This window comes from Mobula hypostoma, chromosome 2, assembly GCF_963921235.1.
Source record: "Mobula hypostoma chromosome 2, sMobHyp1.1, whole genome shotgun sequence".
Classification (NCBI taxonomy): domain Eukaryota; kingdom Metazoa; phylum Chordata; class Chondrichthyes; order Myliobatiformes; family Myliobatidae; genus Mobula; species Mobula hypostoma.
In genome coordinates, this window is record NC_086098.1 from 222,182,866 (window position 1) to 222,209,373 (window position 26,508).

General features: G+C 42.8%; 1 protein-coding gene across 5 annotated transcripts in view; it reads left to right on the forward strand.

Annotated features, from left to right (window-relative positions):
• LOC134342867 (solute carrier family 12 member 5-like) overlaps positions 1–26,508 on the forward strand; it is a 1,196,244-nt gene that overhangs the window by 1,068,068 nt on the left and 101,668 nt on the right. For all 5 annotated transcript variants that reach the window (XM_063041525.1, XM_063041526.1, XM_063041527.1 and 2 more), the window contains exon 9: positions 14,919–15,086. In XM_063041525.1, coding sequence (XP_062897595.1) covers positions 14,919–15,086 — 168 coding nt within the window. The remainder of the gene's footprint in view (positions 1–14,918; positions 15,087–26,508) is intronic.

Sequence of the window (26,508 nt, forward strand, 5' to 3'; positions counted from 1 at the left end):
ATTATATAGAACTTACAGTATACCGGGGATTCTTAGCTGAATACTAAACAGCATTGTCCTTTTCTATGAGCATGTTTGTATATTAACAAGCAGGTTTTTAATACAATCCCAATTGATAGATAGAAATGTTATTTCTCAGCTGACGTCTCCCTGTGAATGCCTGCAAGAAAATGAATCTCAAGGTAGTATACACTGATATTTACAAATTTTGATAATAAATTTACTTTGAACATAGAACTTTGAAATCAATGCGCGCAAACAAACCCCTTGCACCTCTGCTCCACGATAAAACAAACATTGCAACGTTACAATCTCAGCTGGTAACCTGGATGGCTTGTTATTATAATCTAGTTCTGAATTTGACACAGTTCTGACTGTGAAATATTAATCAAGACTTCCTTTTGAATTTTATTTCATCACTGTATTTTCCTAGGTTCAAGTATTTAGTAAACTAATGGCAAAAGTGAAAAAAAGTTGTCATTGTATGTAAGTCTCATTGCTCAGGGAAAGATCAGGAAGAATTCCTTCTTTAGAGAAATAGCACAAAATCTAAATGTACCAAGTGAGTCCTGTACTGTCAGTTAGGGGTGTGAAGGAGATCTCACTGAAACCTATTGGTCTAGATAGGGTAGATATGGAGAAAATATTTTCAATAGTGGGAGAATCTAGGACCAGATTCACAATGCAAGCTCATCCCTTTGGAACAGAGATGAGGAGGAATTTCTTTAATCAGAGGGTGGTGGCTCCATGAAATGCACAGATGGCTGTGGAGGCCAAGCCATTGCATATAGTTAAAACAGAGCTTGATAGGTTCTTGATTAGTATGGGTGTCAAAGATTCCAGGAGAAGGCAGGAGAATGGGGTTGAAAGGGATAGATAGAATGGCAGAGCAGACACAATGGTCCCGTTGGCCTAATTTTGCTCCTATGTCTTCTGGTCTTATAATCTCTTATGGATAAAACTATCTACTAAGCTATTTTAAGAAGAGCAAAGTCGTGATCAAACTTTATATCATTAGTAAGACTTCAAAAGACTTCAAAAGAGGTGGACTCTTTTCCCATCCCTATTTATAGGACCTTACAAGTAGCTTTCTGGATTTTTAACATTGTATTGGTAATCATGTTTCAAAAGCATTTTAAGATATGAAACAAGATGAAAGAAACTTAACTCCTTATTTTTTAATCAGGAAGTACAAATGCAAACTTACATTCCAGCTTATGTAGATTTGTTTCTCATCCACCCCATTCACAGACCCAAAAGCAATATATCATTCATGCCTCTAGAAGGCAAGGGGAACAGATAGATAATTCTTCAGATAAGCTAGAAGTCATCCCTGTTATGTTTTGCAACTCCAAAACATAAATGAATCAAAAGAAAAACACAGAGATGGGGATAAACGTGTTCCTTAATTTTTACTTCTTAACGAGGCATGCCCTCATGACGTGTACAGTAAATGAACGATGTATGCCATTCACGTAAATTTACATGTACAGTAACATATAATGAATTATATAAACAAAGAATGCTTGACCACACAGTATATTTATAATATTACTCAAATATTATTGAAATATTAAATACACAATACTCCTCCTTACTCGGCTATAAAGTCTAACCCGATATAGAATGCATCTCAACTTTTTTATATATTTTTTTTTTTTTAAAGAGTCACATTTAATCATTGTGGAGGATTTCTTACTCTTGTAGGATAATGACTGTCCTGACTAGAGGCAGGAGTCACTCTGTTTGGCAGGTGAGACTTGAGGTTGTGAAACAATCTCAGGTTCTGGGGCCTCCTCTGTTGTGGTTGTAGGAGATGATTCTGGAACTGCAAGAAGTAGTTCTAACAGCTCTGGATACCTTTCCTTTGGACATATATTGGCATCCCAAACATATTGGCATCTCTGAACAAGCTCCCCAGTCTGATGATCCATCCCAGGCCACCAGACAAAGCGTAGAGCCAAGGCTTTCATTTGGCCAAGCCTAGATGACTGGCATGTAGCTCCTCCAACACTTTAGCTCTCAGCTTGGATGGTACAATAGCTCTCAATCCCCACATAAGGCGACCTTTGTCAAGTGCAAGTTCATCCTGGTGCTGGTAAAAATGAGGGAACTAAAATATCTGCTGCACGTTCCAGCCATTTTGGGTGGCTGTGTAGGTCTGAGACAGTGTGGGTCTTTTCTAGATTCCCTGTGGATCAACTCTGCTGTAATAGAGAGACTTCCAATTTGTGTTAAGGAGAATATGTCAAGAGGAGTGCCCTCTTTTGTAAATTTTTCAGGTATTTCCTTTGCCATTGGTAAACAGGACAATCCACCAGCAATTCTGTAAATTGTTGTCCTCTTGAATTCATTCTTGTAATTGTGTCCTCTAAGAAACAGAGCCCACCTCTGCATTCTTGTTGCTGCTGTTAGTGGGAAACCCTTCCATGGATTGAAAATAGACACTAGTAATCAGTATTAAGGGTAAATTCTATCCTATACAAGTACTGGTTGAAACTATTTTCATGCTAAAGCAGACTCAAGTGCTCTCTGTCAATGTGTGCATCATTTTTCTTTGCAGCAATAAGGGAATGTGATCAAAGGCTATAGGGTGTCACTTCCATCACTCATAAGATGTGACATGACTGCACCTATACCAAAAGGCGAGGCATCACAGACAAGATTCTCAGCTTAATGGTAGATGGATCAGCCTTAAGTTGTAGATTAGTTGTAGCAGTCTCAGCCAATCACATCCCCACAATGTTGGCCCTCCTGTTTTTACCACATACAGGCCAATGTAGCTTTTTGGTTGTTGTATTTCACTGTAATGAATGTTAGGAATTTCATTCCCAAAGGAGTTATCTTTTCACCAGCATAAGTCCTTAGTTGGATATCTGCAGGCTTCAGTTCACTAGCTTTGAAATTCGTTTCAAACTCATTTTGTAGAGTCACTGAAACAGCCATGCCAGTGTCCAATTCCACTTTAATTAATTTGCAGTTCATTTCTGGTATAAGCCATATTGCTTGTCTATTGTTTGTTCTCTCATTGTAAAATCTCTGGACTGTATCACACTCATCATTACCAAATTTTTCAGATCAGTGCTCTTTTTGAAACTGCAACTTGACTTTTTATCTTTTTCTCTTTTTCTCTTCCCTGTGCAGTCCATTTATTTTTGTCTGCCCAACATGCCCTTTGTATGTGTCCTACTTTGCTGCATTTACTGCAGTTTCAACTTTAACCCTGCATTGATTTGGTGTATGTAAACCCTGCCATGGTGGTAACACAGTTTGTTTGACTAGACAGGTTTCTGTTCATGAACACTTTCATTCCTGATTGCAATTCAATTGTGCCTCTCTGTTCTGTTTCTATCGATAAAGCTATTTCAATAGCTCTTTTAAATGTAAATCATGCTTCAGTTAGGAGCCTCTTTTGAGTGTATTCTTGTAAAATTCTATAAACTAAGCAATCTCTCAGTGCATCATTAAGCCCATCATTGAACTGACAATGCTCAGATAATCTCTTTAATTCAGCCACATATGCTGAAATGTGCCTCCCTTCCTTTTGATTCCACTTGTGAAACCTAAAGTGTAATGCAATCAACAATGGCTTCAGTTCTAAATGTTCTCGCATCACTTTCACGATATCAACCAAGCCCATTTTGGCTGCTTTGTTTGGAGCAGTTAAACTTCTAAGCCATCTGTATGCTTTCCCACCTATTACACTCAGTAAAACTAGCATTTGTTTCTCATTGGCTACTTCATTTGCTTCAAAATACTGCTCAATTCACTCAGTATATATCAGCCAGTTATCTATTGTGCAACCAAACATATCTATCTTTCCAATGTAGCCAGCCATTTCTGCACTTTTTTTTAAATTTATGTTTATTATCACCTGGTATTCACTGCTTATGAACCTCTGAATTTCGTTCATTTTCTGCCTTTTTCTTAAAATTGGCTGTCTCTGTCCTCTTGCGAAGAAAGCGTGCTATACTTTTTTTAATAAACTCAAACGTCTCGCTGCACTTCAACAGGTCGGTAGTCATCTAGGGTTTGTTTTAAAATTTATTTATCACCACTGTTATGTTTTGTAACTCCAAAACGTAAATCTAATCAAAAGAAAAATATGAAGCCGGGAATAAACATGTCTACTTTATTTTTACTTTTTTGCAAGGTGTACCCTCATGGTGTGTCATAATGATATATGCCATGAATTATGTAAACAAAAAGAATGCTTAATCAAATGATATATTTATAATATTACTCAAATATTACTGAAATATTAAATACACTACAATCCCTGCCTTTGTATCACTCATTCCCGATACTCAGTTGTTCTCCTGGCAATCTGCAGCTATCAATGTACATCAGGGAAGGTGAATTAGAACATATGTGAATTGGGGAAAATTCTAGGTGTTTACAACCATGTCCAAAATTAGTTAACTAATGTCAGAATTCAATTGTTGATCTCTGCATGGAATCAATGTGGAAACCGACTATATTTCTAAATTGAATCTAAATTTAGAATCTAAATTGCATTAAGTTTTAACCCAGCTTAAACTAACACACTTAAAACTTTTGAGAGTTCAGTTCTTTCTGGTTCCTTTATTCGTCCACTGGTTATAAATTCAAAAACAGACCTTGAACAAAATGCTTACGAAACACAGTGTCAAAGTTCATTTGATAATGTTCCTGTGAAGTGCCTTAAAGTGATTTAAGACACTGAGTAAAACTGGTGTGGTGGAGACATTTTCAAGTCAAGTCAAGTCAAGTCACTTTTTATTGTCATTTCGACCATAACTGCTGGTACAGTACACAGTAAAAATGAGACAACGTTTTTCAGGACCATGGTGCTACATGAAACAATACAAAAACTACACTGAACTACGTAAAAGAACACAAAAACTACACTAGCCTACAGACATAGCCAGGACTTCATAAAATGCACAAAACAGTGCAGGCATTACAATAAATAATAAACAAGACAATAGGCACAGTAGAGGGCAGTAGGTTCCTTTGCAGATGCAGTGTGTGGTATAAATGTCTGTAATGGCAGGAAGAGAGACCCCGATGATCTTCTCAGCTGACCTCACCATCTGCTGCAGGGTCTTGCGATCCAAGATGGTGCAATTTCCGAACCAGGCAGTGATGCAGCTGCTCGGGATCCTCTCAATACAACCTCTGTAAAATGTGGTGAGGATGGGGGTGGGAGATGGACTTTTCTCAGCCTTCATTAGAGACGCTGCTCATTTAACACAGACAAAATGCAGGTCATACAGCATCTACGGAGGGGGGAAAAAAGGAGTTGACATTTCAGGCCAGGACCCTTCATCAAGACTAGCATAGAAGAGGGATGAAACCATAATAAGAAGGTGGGGGGAGGGGAGAAGTACAAGCTAAAAGGTCATAGGTGAATCCAGGTGAGGGGGAAGGTAAGATTTGTGGGGGAGGGAGGATTAAATGAGAAGCTGGGTGGTGATAGGTGGAAAAGGTAAAGGGCTGAAGAACAAGGAATCTGATAGGAAAAGAAAGGGAAGGAGGAGGGGTGCCAGAGGGAGGTGATAGGCAGGTGAGGAGAAGTGATGTGGGGACCCAGAATGAGGAATTTAAAAAGAGAGAAGGGGAAGGAGAGAAACTACCAGAAGTTAGAGAAATCAATGTTCATGGAGGCTACCCAGACAGAATGTGAAGTGTTGCACCTCCGACTTGAGGGTGACCTTGTTGTGGCAGTAGAAAGGCCAAGGGACCGACATGTCAGTATGGAATGGGGAGTGGATGTAAAATGGTTGGCCATCGGGAAATCCTGTTTGTTGCAGACGGAGCGAAGTTGCTAGACAAGGCAGTCCCCTGATCTACGTCAAGTCTCACCGATGTAGAGGAGGCCACACCGGTAGCTCCAGGTACAGTAGACAACCCCAACAATTTCCATTTATCCAGTACCTGAAATGAAAATGAAACAGATTAATGAAAGAAGATGAGAAAGTAGCAAATGTGGGTTTACACAGACTGGAACTTCTGAGTAAGAAAAGTATGAAGAAGTATAAAAAGGACAGAGAATTAGATGTGTAGTTACCTTCCTCATCTACTGCTTTAGTCCCACTGGTGGCCAATGACACCAGCTCCATGCTTTCACACAACTCTCATCACTGACTCCTCCACACCTGCCAGAAAGGTAATGTCTGTCACTGAATGTCCTACAGCATGTCTTAAGGACACAGCCAGTTACCATGAATGACACATTAGGGTAGCACTGAACGAAATTGGGTTTCAATTCCTGCCACTGTTTATAAGGAGCTTGTACATTCACCCCATAATTGTGTGGGTTTTCTTTGTGTGCTCCAGTTTCCTCAGACAGTCCAAAGACGTACAGTTATGGTTAGTGAGTTGTGGGCATACTGTGTTGGTACTGGGCCGGCTGGTGGCGTAGTGGCATTAGCGCTGGACTTCGGAGCGAAGGCTCCCAAGTTCGAATCCAGCCAGCTCCCTTGCACGCTTTCCATCCGTGCTGGGTTGAGCGTCGCCCTAGCAACTCGGCCTCGTAAAAACAAGAAAGCCTGCTAAAAAAAATTAGCTGTCACAACAGCATCCCGATGACTCCATTCGGAGTTAAGGGCTTTCTTCTTCTTCTTCTTTCTATGTTGGTGCTGGAACATAGCGACATTTGCCAATGGTGAAGCCAGTGGTGCAGTCGGTACAAACATAGAACAGAGAAAATAGAACAGTACAGCATAGCACATCTTAACCTACTCTAAGATCAATCTCCCACATAGCCCTCCATGTTTTTCATCCAAGTGCCTATTTAAGAGTCTCTTAAGTGTCCCTAATTTATCTGCCATTATCACCGCACCTGGCAGCACTTTCTATACATCTAACACTCCCTGTGTAAAAGCCCTACCTCTGATATCCCACCTACACTTTACTCCAATCACCTTAAAATCACCTCATATTAACTATTTCTGCTTTGGGAAAAAAAGTCTCTGTTTTATTTCATTTTGATCTCATTTTAACTTTGTATTTAGTTATCGGGATAGGCTGGGTGTGATCATTAAACCTCATCCTGCCTTCCAGCCTTGCACCCATGATCCTGAGGAAATCCACATTGACTGTTACTTTCTTCCATTTTCTCCACATCCGCAGCATCAGCCTGAAGTCTCCTCTTCAGGTTGCTAGACATCTCCTAATTCCACCTCCTCCAGGGTGGTGCTGAAAACCTTTGTCCTCCCTCTCTCACATGGTCGTTTGTGGCTCAAATATCCCAGCAGAAATTCAGTCTTCAATGGCTCCCATAACTTCCTTGAGCCTTAATCAGTTGTAGTTTTACAAGATGCAGCTGGCTGTAATAAACGTTATCGAGCCTCCCTACGGTGCATGGTGCTGTCTATCTGAGTAATGGTGTGAATCAGTGGGAGGCAGAAATGGTTAATTAATTCAGTACGTTACCAGCTGTTGGTTAATATCTCTCCCATTTAATCTGGAGCGCTGGGTTATGTAGTCAGTGTCACTGGACACCCATTACACTACAATGTCCTTGTAGTTATGTAGTCATCACATCATATTCAAGTCAGTGAACTGCAGGAAGGTGTAGGAGAAAGACAGAAGGTGTTAGTGCTGGGGAATTGCAGGTTGGAGGTGAGATGGGCTGAGCAAAGGTTTACTTCCTTGGGACAAAGGACTAAAGAGGAGACAGAATTGATCTATTCTGAGAACAAGATGTACCTATCTTCTTTTTCAGGAAGGTCAATAGCTAAGGCTCATAGTTCTGGTAAAAGGATCAGAAGCATGTTGATTATCTCCTTCTACCCAAGGAGTAACGGAGAGCTATCAGAATCACAATCACAATCAGGATTATTCTCACTTTCTTATATGATGTGAAATTTGTTAGTTTACCACAGCAGGTCATTGCAAAAACATAAATTTACTACAAAATATAAAATAAATAAATAATACAAAAAAGGGAATAATGAGGTCGTGTTTTGGGTTCATGAACTGTCTTGAAATCTGATGACAGAAGGGAAGAAGCAATTTCTAAACCATTAGTGTGGGTCTTCAGGCGCCTGTGTCTCCTCTCTGATGGTAGTAATAAGAAGAGTGTACGTCTCAGATGGTGAGGTTCCTTAGTGACAATTGCCACCTCCTTGAGGAACTGCCTGGAGAAGCTGTCCTCGATAGTGTGGAGGGTTGTGTCTGTGATGCAGATAGCTGAATCTACAACTCTCTGCAGCCCCCTGTGATCCTGTGCATTGAAGCCTCCGTACCAGCCTGTGATGCAACCACTCAGAATGCTCTCCACCATACACCTGTGGATATTTTCTAGAGCCTTTAGTGGCATTTGTACTGTAATGGTAGTTGAGGCAGAACCCGTCAGAACTTTGAGGAGATACTTAAGAACAAGGGTCTTTGAAAATACAGATGGAGATTGGCCTGAAGCACTGGATTGTTCTCTTTCTGGCTTATGTGGCCTCCGTTCTTTGCCATGAACGTCAGTGTTTTTATAAACAAGGAAACTTATCATCAGTCAGACCAGGAGATCAAAACCAATTGAATCAGTCACGTGGATCTGCCCACTAATTCAAAAGGTGTAACTTGACTATGTCCTTGAATACAGTATTGGTGTAAGAAAGAGGGAGATTAAACTAGTCAAGAGGAGGCTATGTGATAGGGACAAGATGAATGTGTTAAAATGTGTCATCTTACAATATTGCTTCAGCCAGTGAGTTTGAGCCAAGCCCAAATGCATTTCAGGACTTACAGCAAGCAAAGCAACCTACTCCAGATCTGGAGGCAACAGAACTAATGGCTAAAACTCCTTCCAAGCTCGTTTTACAAAATACACTCAGTGGACACTGTATTAGGTACAGTGGTCACCTAATATAGTGACCACTGAGTCTATGTTCGTGGCTTTCTGCTACTGTAGCCCATCCACTTCAAGGTTCAACACATTGTGCATTCAGAGATGCTCTTCCGCGCACCACTGTTGTAATACATGGTTATCCGAGTTATTGTTACTGTCCTCTCAGCTTGAACCAGTCTGGCCATTCTCCTCTGACCACTCTCATTAATAATGCATTTTCACCCACAGAACTGCCGTTCGCTGGGTGTTTTTTTTTTGCTTTCTGAACCATTCTCTGTAAACTCTAAGAAAGTGCTGCGTGTGTAAATCCCAGGAGATCAGCAGTTTCTGAGATACTCAAACTACCCTGTCTAGCAGCAAAAATCATTCCACAGTCAAACTCACTTAGATCACATTTCTTCCCCATTCTGCTGTTTGGTCTGAACAACTGAAGCTCTTGACCACATCAGCATGCTTTTATGCGCTGAGTTGCTGCCACATGATTGGCTGACTAGATATTTGCATTAACGAGCAGAAGTACAGGTACACCTAATAAAGTGGTCACTGTGTGTAATTCGATGACTGGAGGGCAGTGATATATAAATTTCTTACAGCACATAAAATCATTCTCATAGCTATTTAAAATTGATATTGTGGTGGCTTTAAACGTAAGGTGATATTATTTGTCACTTAGATCAAAAAGTTTCCTGCTGGTCCAAGTTTCAATGTCACTCGTTTCATTTGCTCGGGGCTTCCATTGAAAGAAATAAATATAGCAAAGTCATGAGCTATTTAGTAACAGATGTTCTGTCTATTGGCAAGCAACCAGAATTCTGGATATGGTATATTTAATCATTTTTATTGCATTCATTTGTCATTGAGATTAAATCTTCAACATTGTGTAGACATTAACTCAGGCTGCATTGCATAACTCTGCTGATTTGCACATCGTCTAAGTTAATCTTGGTTAAGCTCCTTGTGAGTCCAGGAAATAAGGGTGAAGTGTTAGTTGGTGACTTCAAACAAAAGTGCTGTATGACTGATTCTAGTTTTCCTTCTCCCAAAGTCCTCTGTCAAGTTGGTTTACCCCAAATGACCCAGACATCTGATTATATGTCATCAGCCTACACACCAGACATCTGCTTCTCATCACCTCCCTCCAACCCCATCCAAAATCTGACCCCTCTTCCAGGCAGCTTTTATGAATGCAATCATGACTTGATATATGGTTGAAAATGTGGCATATTACACACAGGTGATTTTAAAACAAGATAAATTTGATCCAGGTAACTACTTTCCAGTCAGCTCTAGCCTAACTGGTGGAAGAAGTGATTGACTGTTCTATTCAGTGGTGACTTTTTCCCAGCAAAGTGTTCACCGATGCTAATGTCGAGTTCAAAGAGAACTATTCACCTCTGCAACCCACCACAACAAAGACACAAGACTTAGAGAACAAGGGAAACACTTTACTAACTTCAGGTATCGCATGACCATAAGACTTTAGCTGAATTGGGCCATTTGGCCCATCAGGTCTGCTCCACCATTTCAACATGGCTGATTTATCGTCCCTTTTGACTCCATTCTCCTGCCTTCTCCCCACAACCTTCCTTACTAATCAAAAACCTATCAACCTCCACTTTAAACATACCCAAAGACTTGGTCTCCATCTGTGGAAATGAATTCCACAGATTTATCACCGTCTGGGTAAAGAAATTCCTCCTCATCTCTGTTCCAAATAGATGTCCTTCTATTCTGAGACTATGCTTTCTGGTCCTAGACTACCATGTCCATTCTGCCCAGGCCTTTCAATATTCAAAAGGTTCCAGTGAGATCCCACCTTCATTCTCCTAAACTCCAGTGAGTACAGGCTCAGAGCCACCAAACACTCTTCCACCCTTTCGTTCCCAAGATCATTCTCATGAACCTCCTCTGGACTCCCTCGAATGCCAGCACATCCTTTCTTAGATAAGAGAAAGTGCTCACAATACTCCAAGTGCAGTCTTACCAATGCCATACAATATAAAGGCTCAGGATTACATTCATGCTTTTGTATTCTACTCTTCTCAAAATGAATGCTAACATTGCTTTTGTCTTCCTTACCACTGACACAGCCTGCAAGTTAACATTTAGGAAATCCTGCATGAAGACTCCAAAGTCGCTTTCCTCTGCTGATTTCTGAATCTTTCCCCTTTTAGAAAATAGTCTATGTCTTTATTCCTTCTACCAAATGCATGACCATACATTTCTGTGCACTATGTTCCATCTGCCACTTTTTTGCTCATTCTCTTAATCTGTGCAAGTCCTTCTGTAGATTCCCTGCTTCCTTAACACCACCTGCCCTCCAACTATCCTTGTATCATCTGCATACTTGGCCACAACGACACCAATTCTGTCATCCAAATCATTGACCTCTAACATGAAAAGAAGTGATCCCAACTCCAACCCATTCAGAACACCAACACGAGGAATTCTGCAGATGCTGGAAATACAAGCAACACACATCAAAGTTGCTGGTGAATGCAGCAGGCCAGGCAGCATCTCTAGGAAGAGGTACAGTCGACGTTTCAGGCCGAGACCCTTCATCAGGACTAACTGAAGGAAGAGCTAGTAAGAGATTTGAAAGTGGGAGGGGGAGGGGGAGATCCAAAATGATAGGAGAAGACAGGACGGGGAGGGATGGAGCCAAGAGCTGGACAGGTGATTGGCAAAAGGGATATGAGAGGATCATGGGACAGGAGGCCCAGGGAGAAGGAAAAGGGGGAGGGGGGGAAAAACTCAGGGGATGGGCAAGGGGTATAGTCAGAGGGACAGAGGGAGAAACAGGAGAGAGAGAGAGAGAAAGAATGTGTGTATATAAATAAATAACGGATGGGGTACGAGGGGGAGGCGGGGCATTAGTGGAAGTTAGAGAAGTCAATGTTCATGCCATCAGGTTGGAGGCTACCCAGACGGAATATAAGGTGTTGTTCCTCCAACCTGAGTGTGGCTTCATCTTTACAGTAGAGGAGGCCGTGGATAGACATATCATAATGGGAATGGGATGTGGAATTAAAATGTGTGGCCACTGGGAGATCCTGCTTTCTCTGGCGGACAGAGCATAGGTGTTCAGCAAAACGATCTTCCAGTCTGCGTTGGGTCTCACCAATATATAGAAGGCCACATCGGGAGCACCGGACGCAGTATATCACCCCAGCTGACTCACAGGTGAAGTGTCGCCTCACCTGGAGGGACTGTCTGGGGCCCTGAATGGTGGTAAGGGAGGAAGTGTAAGGGCATGTGTAGCACTTGTTCCGCTTACACGGATAAGTGCCAGGAGGGAGATCAGTGGGGAGGGATGTGGGGGATGAATGGACAAGGGAGTCGCGTAGGGAGCGATCCCTGTGGAAAGCAGAGGGGGGGGGAGGGAAAGATGTGCTTAGTGGTGGGATCCCGTTGGAGGTGGCGGAAGTTACGGAGAATAATATGTTGGACCCGGAGGCTGGTGGGGTGGTAGGTGAGGACCAGGGGAACCCTATTCCTAGTGGGGTGGCGGGAGGATGGAGTGAGAGCAGATGTGCATGAAATGGGGGAGATGCGTTTGAGAGCAGAGTTGATAGTGGAGGAAAGGAAGCCCCTTTCTTTAAAAAAGGAGGACATCTCCCTCGTCCTGGAATGAAAAGCCTCATCCTGAGAGCAGATGCAGTGGAGACAAAGGAATTGCGAAAAGGGGATGGCATTTCTGCAAGAGACAGGGTGAGAAGAGGAATAGTCCAGATAGCTGTGAGAGTCAGTAGGCTTATAGTAGACATCAGTAGATAAGCTGTCTCCAGAGATAGAGACAGAAAGATCTAGAAAGAGGAGGGAGGTGTCGGAAATGAACCAGGTAAACTTGAGGGCAGGGTGAAAGTTGGAGGCAAAGTTAATAAAGTCCACGAGCTCAGCCTGCGTGCAGGAAGCAGCGCCAATGCAGTCATCGATGTAGCGAAGGAAAAGTGGGGGACAGATACCAGAATAGGCACGGAACATAGATTGTTCCACAAACCCAACAAAAAGGTAGGCATAGCTAGGACCCATACGGGTGCCCATAGCTACACCTTTAGTTTGGAGGAAGTGGGAGGAGCCAAAAGAGAAATTATTAAGAGTAAGGACTAATTCTGCTAGACGGAGCAGAGTGGTGGTAGAGCGGAACTGATTAGGTCTGGAATACAAAAAGAAGCGGAGAGCTTTGAGACCTTCAGAACACCAGCACCCAACCAAAAAAGGCCCCCTTTATTCCCACTCTTTGCCAACTACCAGTCAGCCAATCTTCTATCCATGCTAGTATCCTTCCTGTAATACCACTGAGTATCATGTCCAAGTTTCCAACAAAACTGAGGTCTATGTGGCCAATTATAGTCACCAGTTTTTGGAATTGCACTTGCTGCAAAGAAAAGGGGATTGTGAATTTGAAAAGTAAATCATATTCCAGGACATCACTGCTTTTGTTAGCCTATCTCCAGCTCTTTTGTCAATGGGCTCATTGATGCAGTCAAGAGTTAGACTGTTCATTCAGCACCATTCACAATTCCTCCATTAATCAAGTCAGTCTTTAGCTCATATACTTACAGTAAATATTCACCTCAGTGGCAATACTCTCTCCAGCAAAATACATGCATTCTATATAAGGACCTGAGCAAGATCCTTGCTTGGATGAACCAGTAACGTGTTTTATTCTTGTCATTGTCAATACCATCACCAATAGTAGCATTCCCCAATTAGCAATGATACTAGCAACACACATAAAAGTTGCTGGTATACACAGCAGGCCAGGCAGCATCTCTAGGAAGAGGTACAGTCGACGTTTCGATACTAGCATCACTGGGTTTGCCCTCATCAGCACTTCAGGCTCACCAAGAAGCTGAACTAGATCATCCATGTGAACTTGTTAAATGTTCTTTGGCGAGTTGCTTATTTTCTTGATTTCTCAAAAGCCTGGCATGCCCATTAAGGTTTAAGTCAAGTGTATTGATCACACACCTTGCTGATCAACCTGATTTTCTCCAACATTTGTAACCACTCCCCTCAGACACCCGCTTAGATTTCTCTTAACCCACCGGCCCCAGCACCACATGTATTTTCCCTGCCCCCCACCCTCTCCTTTTGCCCATCACCCACAGCCCATCGGGTTCCCTTCCTCACCTCCTGCTCATTATATTCCCTAGTCCATCACAGACACTAACCTCCCCTCCATCATTAAATGGTGGTGGCATCCAACATTAAAGACCCTCACCATCCAGGACATGCCCACTTCTCATTATTACCATCAAAGAAGAGGTACTGGAACCTGTGGATACACAATCAATATTTTAGGAATAGATTCTACTTCTCTGCCATCAGATTTATGAACGGTCCATGAACCATGAACACTGATCACTATTTTGCTCTTTTACATTGTTTTTTTACTTTTTATCTGTTTCTTTCTGTAACTTACAGTAATTTTTATGCACTGCACTGTACTACTGCAGGAAAAAGTCAAATTTCACGAGATAGTCAATGATATTAAACTTATTCTGACTCTGACGGTCCACTGTCCTCTCCGATCAGATTCCATCTTCTTCAAACCTTTGTCACTTTCACCTATTACTATTTTATAAATGTCATATGTTTTAATCTAGCAGAATTACTATAATGTTTCTAGACTCCTGAGAAAGGGTGCTGTTCTGAGAATAGAGCAATTTTTGAAATTGCTGTATTAGGTGCCACTGCCTCTTCTGCAGTGTTGTAAATGCGTTGTTACAATGGAGCACTGTCAGCTATGCACTTCTCCAGTCACCAGCCAGTGTCTGTCTTCATCTGGAAAGCCAGTCTTAGGAGATATTCATGATATGGCAAGTATAGATGGGCGATTCCTTCAACAATCCTCACCAAAGCTGTGGTTAAGCTTTTTCAATGTCCCAAATTTTACCCATTCTTTACATTCTAATGCCCTCTTTCTCTGTGTATGGGTAAAATTTGGGGCATTGAAAAAGCTTAACCTTTAGCTTAACATCATACCATGCTAGGCAAAGTCTCGTTAACAATACTATGACATAAAAAATAGTCATTCTACTCAGACAAATTTAATTGAAACATTATTTTTTTGTTGTTCCAGAAAACCTGTGGGCAAATTATTTGACTAAAGGTGTGATTGTGGAGCACAGTCGGCTGTCATCTGTCACCTCCTCATCCCAGAAAGTTGACCTGGATCAACCTTACGTGTTCACTGACATAACGTCTTATTTCACCCTGCTGGTCGGCATCTACTTCCCTTCAGTAACAGGTAGGACTGGAAAACATGTAACTGGCCTAAGATGGGAATCTGTTTGAGTTGAAGTTACTAATTGGAAGGACATGGATCTGATCGTCAGGGTAACATCCTATGGAATTTAAAAGATTGATTTGTATTTTCCTCAATGTGTTTCCAATAGGATTGAAGCCCACATATTCTACATTTGGCTTATGCCATCCGCAACTGCTATCTTTATGAATTAACTTGCTCTGAATTGTTTGATTGAATTTCAATAGTAGAGCTAGAAAGTCATAGAGCATTACAGCACAGAAGCAGGTCCATCGGCCCATCTAGTTGATGCCAGCCTGGATTGACTAGTCCCACCTACCTGCACGTGGACCACAGCCCATTGTATCCCTCTGATCCATGTATCTATCCAATGTTACAATTGAACCTCCATTTCCAATTCAGCTGGCAGTTTGTCCCACACTCACAACATTCTCTGAGTGAAGAAGACCCCTCTGATTCCCCTTAAATATTTCACTTTTCAACTTAAACCTGTGACTTCTCCTTCCATTCTCACCATTCCATTCTCAGGGGAAAAGCCTGCAACATACTCACTTCATTTATACCCCTCATAATTTTGTATGCCTCAGTCTCCACTCATTCTCCAGTGCTCCAGGGAATAAAGAATCAGAATCAGCTTTAATATCACTAGCATATGTTGCGAAATTTGCTATTTTGCAGCAGCAGTACATGCAATTAGTGGCCCACCATTGCTTGACATTGACCATGGATGTTCCATCATAGCTATCTACGTTGTTGGTGCAGCACTGCCTACGGCTCACAAGACCCATGCGGGAGTGGCAGTCTCTGTTGCAAAGGTTGCACCTATAAGTGATCTCAGATCTGCTGGAGATGCAGGTTTCCTTCCTCGGGGCCTGTTTGTCTTCTGCTGCCTTCAGGAATTTTTTCCCGCTTGACTTAAGGTGTTGTTTCAGGGTGCTTCTCCCTTTGGTGTGGTTGGCTGAAACTTCCTCTCAGGACTCAGTGTTGACGTCCAGTGTCTTCATGTCCCACTTGCAGACATCCTTGTAGCGCAGCCTCAGGTGACCAGCTGTTCTCTTGCCTGAAGCCAGCTCACCACAGAGGATGTCTTTTTGGATGCAGCTGTCCTGCATGAGGTAGACATGGCCCAGTCAGTGCGGCCTACGCTGCCTGCACAGGGTGTAGACGCGAGGGAGGCCTGCACAAGAGAGAACCTCACCATTGGGTACTCTTTCTCTCCAGGAGATGCCCAAAATGTAATTAAGGTACCTTAAATGGAAGGTGTTGGACCTTCTCTCTTGCTTGCTGTATGTTGTCCAGGTCTCACTGCCACAGTCTCCTGTGCTCCAGGGAATAAAGTACCAGAATCCGTTTTGACATTGGTATTGCTGTTGGGTAGGTATTGCTATTGTTCACGTGATCCAAGGCAGAGTGGAGAGCCCGTGAGATTGCATCCACTGTAGACTTACCATGGCGATAGGCAAATTGTAGTGTCCTAAAGACCTAACCTATTCAATTTTTCACTATAATTCAGGTCCTGAAGTGCTGGCAGCATCTTTGTAAATTTTCTGCACTCTTTGAACCTTATTGGTATGTTTTATTTTTATTGAGATGCAGTGCAGAATAGGCCCTTCTGGCTCTTTGAGACGCGGCGCCAGCAACTCCTGATTTAATCCTAGTCTAATCACAAAACAACTTACAATGACTAAATAACCTCTCAACCAACACAGTTTTGGAAACCAGAGCACCTGGAGGAAAATTACATGATCATGGGGAGAACGTACAAACTCCTTACAGACATCAGCAGGAATTGAACCCAGGTTGCTGGTACTGTAAAGCGTTGTGCTAACCACTACACTACTGTTCCGCGCTTTCCTATAGGTCGATAGTGAGAAATATTCCAAATTCAGTCTCATCCACATCTTATACAACTTCAACATAAGTACCAGCTCCAGTGCTCAGTGCCCTGATTTATGAAGGCCAATGTGCCAAAAGCTCTCTTTACAATCTTATACACCTGTTGCTCTCTTTATGACCCTATCAAGCTGAAATCATTTTTGCCTTTATAAAAAAAGATTACACATCTAACAGTGCTATTAATGTGTTTTCAGTTACTGGGAAAATTCTCTAACCACCACAGGTATTGGATGTAGTTGGAGCTTCTGCATTCACTGTGGAAATTGCCTCATTTATATGGTGTTGTGATTTCACTGTAAAACATTCAAACAATTCATGCCTGCAAATTTATTTACCATAATCTTTTTACGCATTCTGCAACTCCTGTCTGTTATAATGGATGGAGAATCAATCTCCTTAACTGGCTTTTAATCTTTAAGGTTCTTTCATTAAAATATTTTATTTCCAATGTATGTTCCATTGCCATTAGAATTAGTGCTGTTAATAGAAGATTAAACTAAAATCTAATTTTGGCAACATAAGACCTACTTTATTTAATAATTGTTTGTAATTGTGTTGCTGGCAAAGTAAATGCTATTTTAAGCCATTTTATGAGCTGCAGTTTAATCACATGGTGCAAAGCAACCTTTCCCCATAATCTATGGTTTGTTCTATCTATCATCTATCCATAACCACAGCAGTATAACAAAAGCCGCAATGTGTAAATAGCTTATTGATATAAACTACCATTTTACCTCAATGCCACAAGCATTATTCTGAGAATGAGCTGTAAAATATGTTGTGTTCTGTTTATAAGGTATTTTAGAGTACAGTCAGATCACTGGTCTGAGTGCTACTGGTACCATGTAACCCAGTACTACCTGCCGCATGGTCCGGTGGTCGGCAACTAAACCGGCTCCCCCATCAGGCTTGCCTGGTGAGGAGGGTGGCTAGACACCCTGCAGGATGAAAAACAAGACCTGTCAAAGGGCGGATGAACCCTCTCGTAGGGTCAATGGCCATCTAGCAAACACGTGCCGTGAAGCGCGGAAAAGGCATCCCTTGCATCGAAGCTTGGTCTGGCCATTCACTGTAACAAAACTTCCCCCAGCCGTCTTGGACCCCACCATGCCGCTGGATCCGGGAGGGGATGTCAAGAGGGTGGGTCTGGACCTGTGCAACCTCCTACTCACCTAAAATCCATTCACGCACACACGCTGTTCCTTTCTGAGGAGTGGGGTACACACATATCAAACCCCACTAACTGACTGAAAGGAAACATAGAAACATAGAAAATAGGTGCAGGAGTAGGCCATTCGGCCCTTCGAGCCTGCACCGCCATTTATTATGATCATGGCTGATCATCCAACTCAGAACCCCGCCCCAGCCTTCCCTCCATACCCCCTGACCCCCGTAGCCACAAGGGCCATATCTAACTCCCTCTTAAATATAGCCAATGAACTGGCCTCAACAGTTTCCTGTGGCAGAGAATTCCACAGATTCACCACTCTCTGTGTGAAGAAGTTTTTCCTAATCTCAGTCCTAAAAGGCTTCCCCTCTATCCTCAAACTGTGACCCCTCGTTCTGGAACCATCATCTTCCTATGGGATGGATAGCCAGAGAGATTTTAGAGTCATAGAGTACTACAGCATAAAAACAGGCCCTATGGTTTAACCAGTCCATTCCGAACCAGGGTCATGAAGACCCTGGAGAGACTTGTTCTGGAGCTGCTCCGGCCTATGGTCAGGCCACACTTAGATCCCCTCCAGTTCGCCAACCAGCCCCGACTAGGAGTTGACGATGCCATCATCTTCCTGCTGAACCGTGTCTACGCCCACCTGGACAAGCCAGCGAGCACTGTGAGGGTCATGTTTTTTGACTTCTCCAGTGCGTTCAACACCATCTGCCCTGCTCTGCTGGGGGAGAAGCTAACAGCGATGCAGGTGGATGCTTCCCTGGTATCATGGATTCTTGATTACCTGACTGGCAGACCACAGTACGTGTGCTTGCAACACTGTGTGTCCGACAGAGTGATCAGCAGCACTGGGGCTCCACAGGGGACTGTCTTGTCTCCCTTTCTCTTCACCATTTACACCTCGGACTTCAACTACTGCACGGAGTCTTGTCATATTCAGAAGTTTTCAGATGATTCTGCCATAGTTGGATACATCAGCAAGGGAGATGAGGCTGAGTACAGGGCTACGGTAGGAAACTTTGTCAAATGGTGTGAGCAGAATTATCTGCAGCTTAATGTGAAAAAGACTAAGGAGCTGGTGGTAGACCTGAGGAGAGCTAAGGTACTGGTGACCCCTGTTTCCATCCAGGGGGTCAGTGTGGACATGGTGGAGGATTACAAATACCTGGGGATATGAATTGACAATAAACTGGACTGGTCAAAGAACACTGAGGCTGTCTACAAGAAGGGTCAGAGCCGTCTCTATTTCCTGAGGAGACTGAGGTCCTTTAACATCTGCCGGACGATGCTGAGGACGTTCTACGAGTCTGTGGTGGCCAATGCTATCATGTTTGCTGTTGTGTGCTGGGGCAGCAGGCTGAGGGTGGCAGACACCAACAGAATCAACAAACTCATTTGTAAGGCCAGTGATGTTGTGGGGATGAAACTGGACTCTCTGACAGTGGCGTCTGAAAAGAGGATGCTGTCTAAGTTGCATGCCATCTTGATCAATGTCTCCCATCCACTACATAATGTACTGGGGTGGGCACAGGAGTACATTCAGCCAGAGACTCATTCCACCAAGATGCAGCACTGAGCGTCATAGGAAGTCATTCCTGCCTGTGGCCATCAAACTTTACAACTCCTCCCTTGGAGGGTCAGACATCCTGAGCCAATAGACTGGTCCTGGACTTACTTCATAATTTACTGGCATAATTTACATATTACTATTTAACTATTTATGATTCTATTACTATTTATTATTTATGGAGCAACTGTAACAAAAACCAATTTCCCCCAGGATTAATAAAGTATGACTATGACTATGACTACTAATCTGCCTATTCCCATCAACCTGCACCCAGGTCATAGCCATCCATACCCCTCCAATCCATGTACGCATCCAAATTTCTCTTAACTGTTGAAATAAGACCATATGACCATAAGACATAGGAGCAGAATTAGGCCATCTGGCCCACTGAGTCTGCTCCACCATTCAATCATGACTGATCTTCTTTTTCTCTCTTCCTCAACCCTAGTTCCCAGCCTTCTCCCTGTAACTATTGATGCCATGTCCAATCAAGAGCCTATCAATCTCTGCCTTAAATACACCCAATAGCCTGGCCTCTACAGCTGCCTGTGGCAACATATTCCACAAATTCACCACCCTTTGGCGAAAGAAATTTCTCTGCATCTCTGTTTTGAAAGGGCACCCCTTTATCATGAGGCTGTGCCCTCTTTTCCTAGACTCTCCCACCATGGGAAACATCCTTTCCACATCTACTCTGTATAGGCCTTTCAACATTCAAAAGGTTTCAGTGAGATCCTTTCTCATCCTTCTGAATTCCAGCGAATACAGACATAGAGCCATCAAACATTCCTCATATGATAACCCTTTCATTCCTGGAATCATCCTTGTCAACCTTGTGAAATTAACCCCACATCCACCTCTTGCACTGGCAGCTCATTTCACACTCTCACCACCCTCTGAGTGAAAAAATTTTCCCTCATTTTCTCCATAAACACTTCATCTTTCACCCCTCACCCACGACCTCTAGTTGCAGTCTCACTCAACTTCAATGGAAAAAGCCTGCTTGCATTTACCCTATCTCTACCTCTCATAATTTTGAATACCTCTATCAAATCTCCCCTTAATCTTCTGCGTTCTAGGGAATAAAGTTAACTCTAGCCTTCAATTTCTGGCAACCTGCTTGTAAATATTCTCTGCACTCTTTCAATCTTATCTACATCTCTTCTGTAGGTAGGTGAGCAAAACTGAACACAATAATCCTAATTAGACCTCACTAATGTCTTACACAATTTCAACATAACATCCCAACTCCTGTATTCAATACATTGATTTTTGAAGGCTGATGTGCCAAAAGCTTTCTTTATGACCCTATCTACCTCTGACAGCACTTTCAATGAATTATGAACCTTTATTCCCTGAACTTTCTGCAGATCTCAATGCAAGCTTCAATAGTTGCCCTCGCTGTCCAATACACCCCCAAACTTGGTGTCATCCACAGATTCGCTGATCCAGCTTACCACATTATCATCCAGATCATTGATATAGATGACAAACAACGATAGACCCAGCACTGATCCCTACAGCACACCACCAGTCGCAGGCCTCTAGTCAGAGAGGCAACCATCTACTATCACTCTCTGGCTTCTCCCACAAAGCCAATGTCTAATCCAATTTACTACCTCATCTTGAACGCTAAGCAATTGAACCTTCTTGACCAACCTCCCATGTGGGACCTTGTCAAAGGCCTTGCCAAAATCCATGTAGGCAATATCCACTGCCTTGCCTTCATCAACTTAACTGGCAACTTCCTCGAAAAGCTCTGAAAGATTGGTTAGACGTGACTTAACATGCACAAACCCAGGTTGACTATCCCTAATCAGACCCTGTCTTTCCAAATACCTTTATATCCTGCCCCTTAGAATACCTTCCAATAACTTTCCCACTACTGATGTCAGGCTCACCAGCCTATAATTTCCTGGCTTATTCTTAGAGACTTTCTTAACCAATGGAACAACATTAGCTATCCTCCAGTTCTCTAGCACCTCAGCAGTGGCTAAGGAGGTTTTAAATATCTCTGCTAGAACCCCTGCAATTTCTGCACTTGCCTCTCCCAGGGCCCAAGGGGACATCTTGTCAGGCCCTGGGAGTTTATCCACCCTAATTTTTCTCAAGATAGCAAACACCTCCTCCTCTGTAGTCTGTAGAGGGTCCATGTCCTCGCTGCTGCTTTGCCTCACTTCTATGGATTCTGTGTCCATCTCCCGAGGAAATATGATGCAAAAAATCTCCTCCATCTCTTACAGCTCCACGTAAGGTTAACACTGATCTTCCAGAGGACCAAGTTTGTCCCCTGCTATCCTTTTGTTCTTGTAATACCCTGGTTTAAGACCATGCTTTATTTTATTAGTACAGTTATACTGCTGGGCATTTGATTTTCTGCTGATCTCCTCAAAACTCAAATCTATATAAAAAAAGGTATTCCTTTACTTACATTATAAACTTAATAGTTTACAACTTTAATTAAGTATTCCATTCTGCTGTTTCAAATAAAAATTCAGTTGTTTAGTAATTTAGGCTTGTTGAATTAGCCAATATGATTTATCTTGTTAACATTTTGGCCAATAAGATACCCCGGGGGTAAAAAAAAACAGACAATGGGTAGCCATACTAGAGAGAGTCATGGTGGGGGTGGTCAAAAAAGATTTGGGAAAAGGAGAAGAAAAAAATGGTTAACAAACATGGTGAAACCAAATTTTGAAGGACAGATGCAGATGTCAGAAAATCCTCATGCAGACTATGGTCTCACAGAGAATGTGCAGATAACTGTCAGTTACCCAGCTAGCACACAACACTGGAGAAAGAGCAAGAGGAGACAGTTTGAATTCTTTCCTTGGATGTTGTATGGATTTTCTTTTTTGCTTGGACTGGTTCTTCAGCGCAGAACTGTTTCAGTACTGTGAGTAAACAAACTGAAGCAAACTGGATAAATGCATGGCATGAGCTCCATTGATTGTGTGCACGCTATAGACTGATGTGTAATGGGCCCCCTTTTACCTTGTTTGTTATAGCTTAAAACATTTTGTCAATATAATTTCAATTTAAGTGTGAGCTGAATTATTGCTTTCCAGTGAGCATTAACTTTGCATGAGTGTCTGTCAGTATCCATGCAGGTGATTGTCTTATTTTCCTTTAGAAGGAACATTAAAACTTTTATGTTTCTTCTGTTTACCCAAATCATATCCATCCTAGACCCATATATTTACAGATTATGCCTTTTCATTGGTATTGCCATGCATTGTAGAGTTACGTTACTGTTCACTGCTAACTCATTATGAGACAGCAGAGAGAGTCATACTCTTAACATATTTGTTGAAGCCCTTAGGATTCTCCTTCACCTTGTTCTGCTAGAGCAACCCCACGCCTTCTCTTAGCCCTCTCAATTTCTTTCTTAAGTGTTCTCTTGCATTTCTTATAATCCTCAAGTAACTCATTTGTTTCTACCTGTCAATACCTGCTATGCACCTCCTTTTTCTCAACCAAGGCTTCAATATCCTTGCCTTTTATTCTGACAAGAAGATAAAAACCCTGGACTCTCAAAATTTCACTTTTGAAGGCCTCCCACTTACCAAGTACACCTTTGCCAGAAAACAGCCTGTCCCAATTCACACTTGCAAGATTTTTTCTGATACCATCAAAATTGGCCTTACTCCAATTTAGAATTTTAACCCGAGGACCAGACATATCTTTCTCTATAATTACCTTGAAATTAGTGGCATCGTGATCATTAGATGCAAAGTGTTCCCCTGTACAAATTTTTGTCACCTGCCCTGTCTCATTTCCAAATAGGAGATCTAGTATCGCACATTCACTCTATATCATGTTGAAAGAAACTTTCCTGAACACATTTGACAAACTCTTTCCTACCATCCCTTTTGCAGTATGGAAGTCCCCATTAATATTTGGAAAGCTGAAATCACCTACTATCACACTTTATCTTTCTTGCAACGTTCTGCAATTTCTCTTCAAATTTGCTCCTGTTAGGTGATCAGTAATGTAATCCTATTAACATTCTTCAATTCTACGCAAATAGCCTCACTAGAGGAGCTCTCCACTCTGTCCTGACTGAGTACTGCCATGACATTTTCCCTGACTTGAAATGCCAACCCTCCCCCTTTAATCTCTCTTGGACTATCACGTCTAAAACAATGGATTCGGGAACACTGAGCTGCCAGTCCTGCCCTTCCTGCAACCAAGCCTCACTAATGGCTACAATGTATAATTCCACATGCGGGACCATGCCCTAAGCTCATCTGCCTTTCCTACAGTACTCCTTGCAGTGAAATATACACAGCTCAGAATTTTACTCCCACCATGCTTGACTTTTTGATTCCTGACTTTGTAAGTTGGCTTAACAATATCTTTCTCCACAATCTCCTCACTATCTGTTCTGGCACTCTTGTTCCCATTCCCCTGAAACACGAGCAAACCCTTCCCACTAAGGTACTGGACCCCATCCAGTTTAGGTGCAAACCGTCCCTTTGATACAGGTCACACATACCCCAGCAGAGAGCCCAATGATCCAAAAATCTGAAGCCCTCCCTCCTGCACCAAATCCCTAGCCACGTGTTAAACTGTATGATCTTCTCATTTCTAGCCTCATGAGCACGTGGCACAGGCAGCAATCCACAGATCACAACTCTGAAGGTCCTGTTCTTTAAGTTAGCACCTAACTCCCTAAACTCACTTTGCAGGACCTTGTCATCTCTCCTACCCACGTCATTGATACCGACATGGACCACAACCTCTGGCCGCTCACCCTCGTGCTAAAGGATGCTGTGACCCCAGTCCGAGATGCCCTTGAACCTGGCACCCGGAAGACTACATTCAATCCGGGAATCTCACTCCGGTCTACAGAACCTCCTTTCTGTTCTGCTAACCAACGAGTCCCCTATCACCTCAGCTCGCCTCTTCTTGCGCCTTCCCTTCTGAGCCACAGAGCCAGATTCAGTGCCAAAGACCTGAGTGCTGTGGCTTTCCTCTGCCAGGTCATGTTCCCCAACAGTATCCAAAGTGGTTTACCTGTTGCTGAGGGGGATGGCCACAAGGGGGCTCTGCACTGGCTACCTATCCCCTTTCCCGCTCCTGACTATCACACAGTTTCTTGTGTCCTGCACCTTTGGTGGAAGTACATCCCTGTAGGCCTGTCTAGCAAACACTCAGCCTCCCAAATGATCCGGAGTTCACCCAGTTCCAGCTCTAATTCCTTAACACAGTCTGTTAGAAGCTCCATCTGGATGTGTTTCTTGCAGGTGTAGTCATCAGGGCACTGAAGGTCTCCCTGCCTTCCCCCAGCCCACAAGAGGAGCATTCCATTTAGGACACCCCTACTGCTCTAAATGTGCAACAAGAATGAAAAAAAGAACAAATTACAAACATAAATCTACCTACAGCATACGCCTTTCCTCGCCGAAGCCCTGATAAGACTCAATTCTCCACTCTGATACATTGGCAGTACCAGTTAAACATAACTCCTCTTTATTGACCCTTGTCAAGTGCCAAATTATGTGCAATCCAATGTCCCGTCAGGAACTGTGGCACGCAAAAAGTGCCGGTTGCCCCCGCTCACTTCTTTTCTGCTGCATTTCACAGGTTGGGCACCTTCACTGCCCAACTCACCAGTTTCAGTTTCCCACTTGAAATAAGTTAAACTGCAATTTATTTTCAACAGACAATTTCAATTCTATTAAGTTGCCATCTAGCACAGGAACAGCCATGGTAACTATATTATATTCAGGCAGGCTGTGGCCCATGAAATTACAAATTGGATCTACAATGATTCTTGAAATCATTCATCGTAACTCATCTCCAAAAGACCTGAACTTATAATGCCTCAAATTTACGTGCTATTACTACAAACTCAAATATCATAGAGAACACTACAGCACAGAAATAGGCCCTTCAGCCCATCTGCTGAGCTCTACGCCTATCCCATCAACTTGCACCCAGACCATAGCCCTCCATGAATCCATCCAAATTTCTCGTAAATGTTGAAATCGATCCCGCAGCCACCACTTCCACTGGCAGCTCGATCCACACTCACACCACCCTCTGAGGGAAGAAGTTCCCCCTCACGTTCACCTTAATTACTCCACCTTTCACCCGCCATTCATTCAGTCCATCATGCCTGACACTGGCAATTCGACAGACGTATCCGAACAAGATTCCTGCTCTTTCCAGTGGTACCAGAAATATTATCCCTTCCTGTATTCCTGCAAGTTCCTTTGGAACATAAGAGGTTCTGCAAATGTCCGAAATCTTGAGCAACGTGCACACAAAATGCTGGAGGAACTGAGCAGGTCAAGCAGCATCTATGAGGGGAATAGACAGTTTATGTTTCAGGCCGATACACTTTAGTCTCGAGTGGACAAGTTCTTTCTGAGCATGACAGTGGAATTTGCTTCCACCACCTTTATTTTGCTGCGGCGGGAAAAGAGGCAAGCTGTGGTAATAAGGGTCTTGCTGCATACAGCAACATGATCCATACTGCCCGACGAAGGGTCTCGGCCCGAAACGTCGACTGTACCTCTTTCTAGCGATGCTGCCTGGCCTGCTGCGTTCACCAGCAACTTTTAGGTGTGTTGCTTGAAATTCCAGTATCTGCAGATTTCCTCGTGTTTCCATACTGCCTCTGGTACTTTTGCCCATAACATTAAAACTCTGATTTCTGGTTAGTGACCATCTTGTTAGTTGAAGTCGCCCTTTACTTACTCATGATTCTGAATACTTCTATCGGTTTTATCTTAAGTCCTATCAGAGAAGTTTTC